The sequence below is a fragment of the Papilio xuthus genome, unplaced genomic scaffold (genome assembly GCF_000836235.2).
Source record: "Papilio xuthus unplaced genomic scaffold, Pxut_1.1 DF827135.1, whole genome shotgun sequence".
Lineage (NCBI taxonomy): Eukaryota > Metazoa > Arthropoda > Insecta > Lepidoptera > Papilionidae > Papilio > Papilio xuthus.
The window spans coordinates 24,922-26,895 of record NW_013531514.1 but is presented as its reverse complement, the minus strand read 5'-3'; the positions used below and the strand labels follow the sequence as shown (position 1 = coordinate 26,895).

The following is a 1,974-nucleotide window of genomic DNA, read 5'->3' as shown; positions in this document are numbered from 1 at the left end:
GTGCAAGAGAATTACGAACAAATGAATTATGGTGGCACGGACCGAGCTGGCTTAGAAAAGAAAATATTTTATACGAGAAGAAAGACATTCCATCAACAGAATTAGAAATCAAGAAAAATGATATCAAGGCACTACATGTTTCAGATAAAGTTTCTATATGGGAAAGATTTTCTAACTTAAATAAACTAAAAAGAGTCTTAGCATACTGCCGGATAATGAAGTTTAAGAAAGGAGAGGAGAAATCTTCTTATTTAACTACTGAAGAATTGAAAATCGTTATGAACAGATTTATATTACACTATCAGGATATACACTTTAGAGAAGAAATTCAAGATTTGAAGCGGAACAATAAAGTGAAAAGGAGAAGTAAACTGATTACCTTAGATCCTTCTATTGATAGAGATGGCATATTAAGAGTAGGAGGCAGGTTAAATGAAGTCAGTTTCATATTCATATTCAGAAACATAAATCTTCTTACGAGGTGGCAACTTTTACAAAGGATGATGTCCCAGTTTTGGAAATGTTGGCAGTTAGAGTACTTGCATACAATGCAACAAAGATACATATTTTTAGATTATTCCTCACGGTGGCCGGTCTTTAATGGTTTTAAAGACAAAGGTCTTTGGTGGCCGGTATGTCCAAGGAGTTTCAATACTTTAAGTCAGGCCACATAGAAAAGAAGAAATAATTTAATCATTTAAATTTGTAAAAATTTTATTCGTTTGTCTTTTTCTGTTCATATTCAACAATACACGTTTATTTTCGAAAAGAGTGAATTTTATTTTATCTTTCTAACACACTTTGATATATGTAGGTATGCTATTTATTAATTTCTAAATGATTGCAACAACATTGGCGATTTAGCGTGAGAACTGTAAAGCTAGTTTACTACGAAACAAATAAATTTGTTTATTTTAGTCTTTAACGTAGATGGAATAACGACGAGAATAGTTTGCAGTTTAATTTTATTGTTTCAGCCGTCGGTGGCGCCGCGCCAGATGGAAAAATAATGTAACTCAAGAAATTGCCGGAACGAACGCGTCGTTAACAACAGCTCGTTCCGTTCGTTCAGATATTTCTGAAACATTCAATTAAATATTTATACAAAAAATCGACTCATGTACGTGTAAGTAATATAATAAGATATCGCGATAAAGAAATTTTTAAATTAGTAGTCAAATGTTAGGCGGGTAATTCATAAAACCTTCTCAAAATAAATGTTATAAGTCAAAGATGGAATATATGACATTGAATTGTTATTGAAGCGAGGAGAAATTGTTTCCAATTACATACATATAGAAACGCAAAGCTGCAGGAGATGAAGACTTGTTCACATGTTGATGTTGAGAATGTTCCTTGATTGTGGTGGTGTGGCGGTGGTGGCTGCAGTTTGTGCAGAGCATTCTCCGCGACCATCGAACATCAATTAGTAGTACTAACACAAACTGATTCCTTACTGATTAATGTTCACAAAGTGTGTATGTAAATAAAATAACTTTTATATAAAAAAATTATATTAAAATTTGTATTTGCGGTTAACAAAACAATTTACAATTATTTACAAGGAGTGAGCAGTTACACTTTATATAATAATTTAATGGTAATAAAGTTAAAACTAAAGCTCGATGTTTTAAACAACGATCTTGATATTTTCTCGCTAAATACGTCAGCTTATCCGATAACTAGCAGTTCACAGTCAATATGTCGCCCATTCACGTACCAAATAAATACTACACACGCACTTATAACTTTTAATAACAAAGTTTGACTCACACAAATCTATCATATTTGGCATTCTTTATTCGTAGTCGTGCACTATGTCACGCTAAAACACAACACTTGGTAAGAAAAACGTGTAAGGTGTATGGAAAGTGGCGGAGTGTGGAGGGGAGTGTGCAGCCAGCAGGAGGCTGGGGGCAGGAGGCAGACGGGGCGCGGGGCGAAGAGGGCAGGGCGCAGGGGGCAGGCGGGGCG

General features: G+C 34.8%; 1 protein-coding gene across 1 annotated transcript in view; it reads right to left on the bottom strand.

Moving 5' to 3' along the window:
- Positions 1 to 1,798: 1,798 nt before the first annotated feature.
- The window catches only part of Dh31-R (Diuretic hormone 31 Receptor), a 5,796-nt gene continuing 5,620 nt past the window's right edge, over positions 1,799 to 1,974 (bottom strand). Inside the window, exon 7 of the mRNA XM_013314631.1 lies at positions 1,799 to 1,825. Within this exon, the coding sequence (XP_013170085.1) occupies positions 1,799 to 1,825 (27 nt within the window). The remainder of the gene's footprint in view (positions 1,826 to 1,974) is intronic.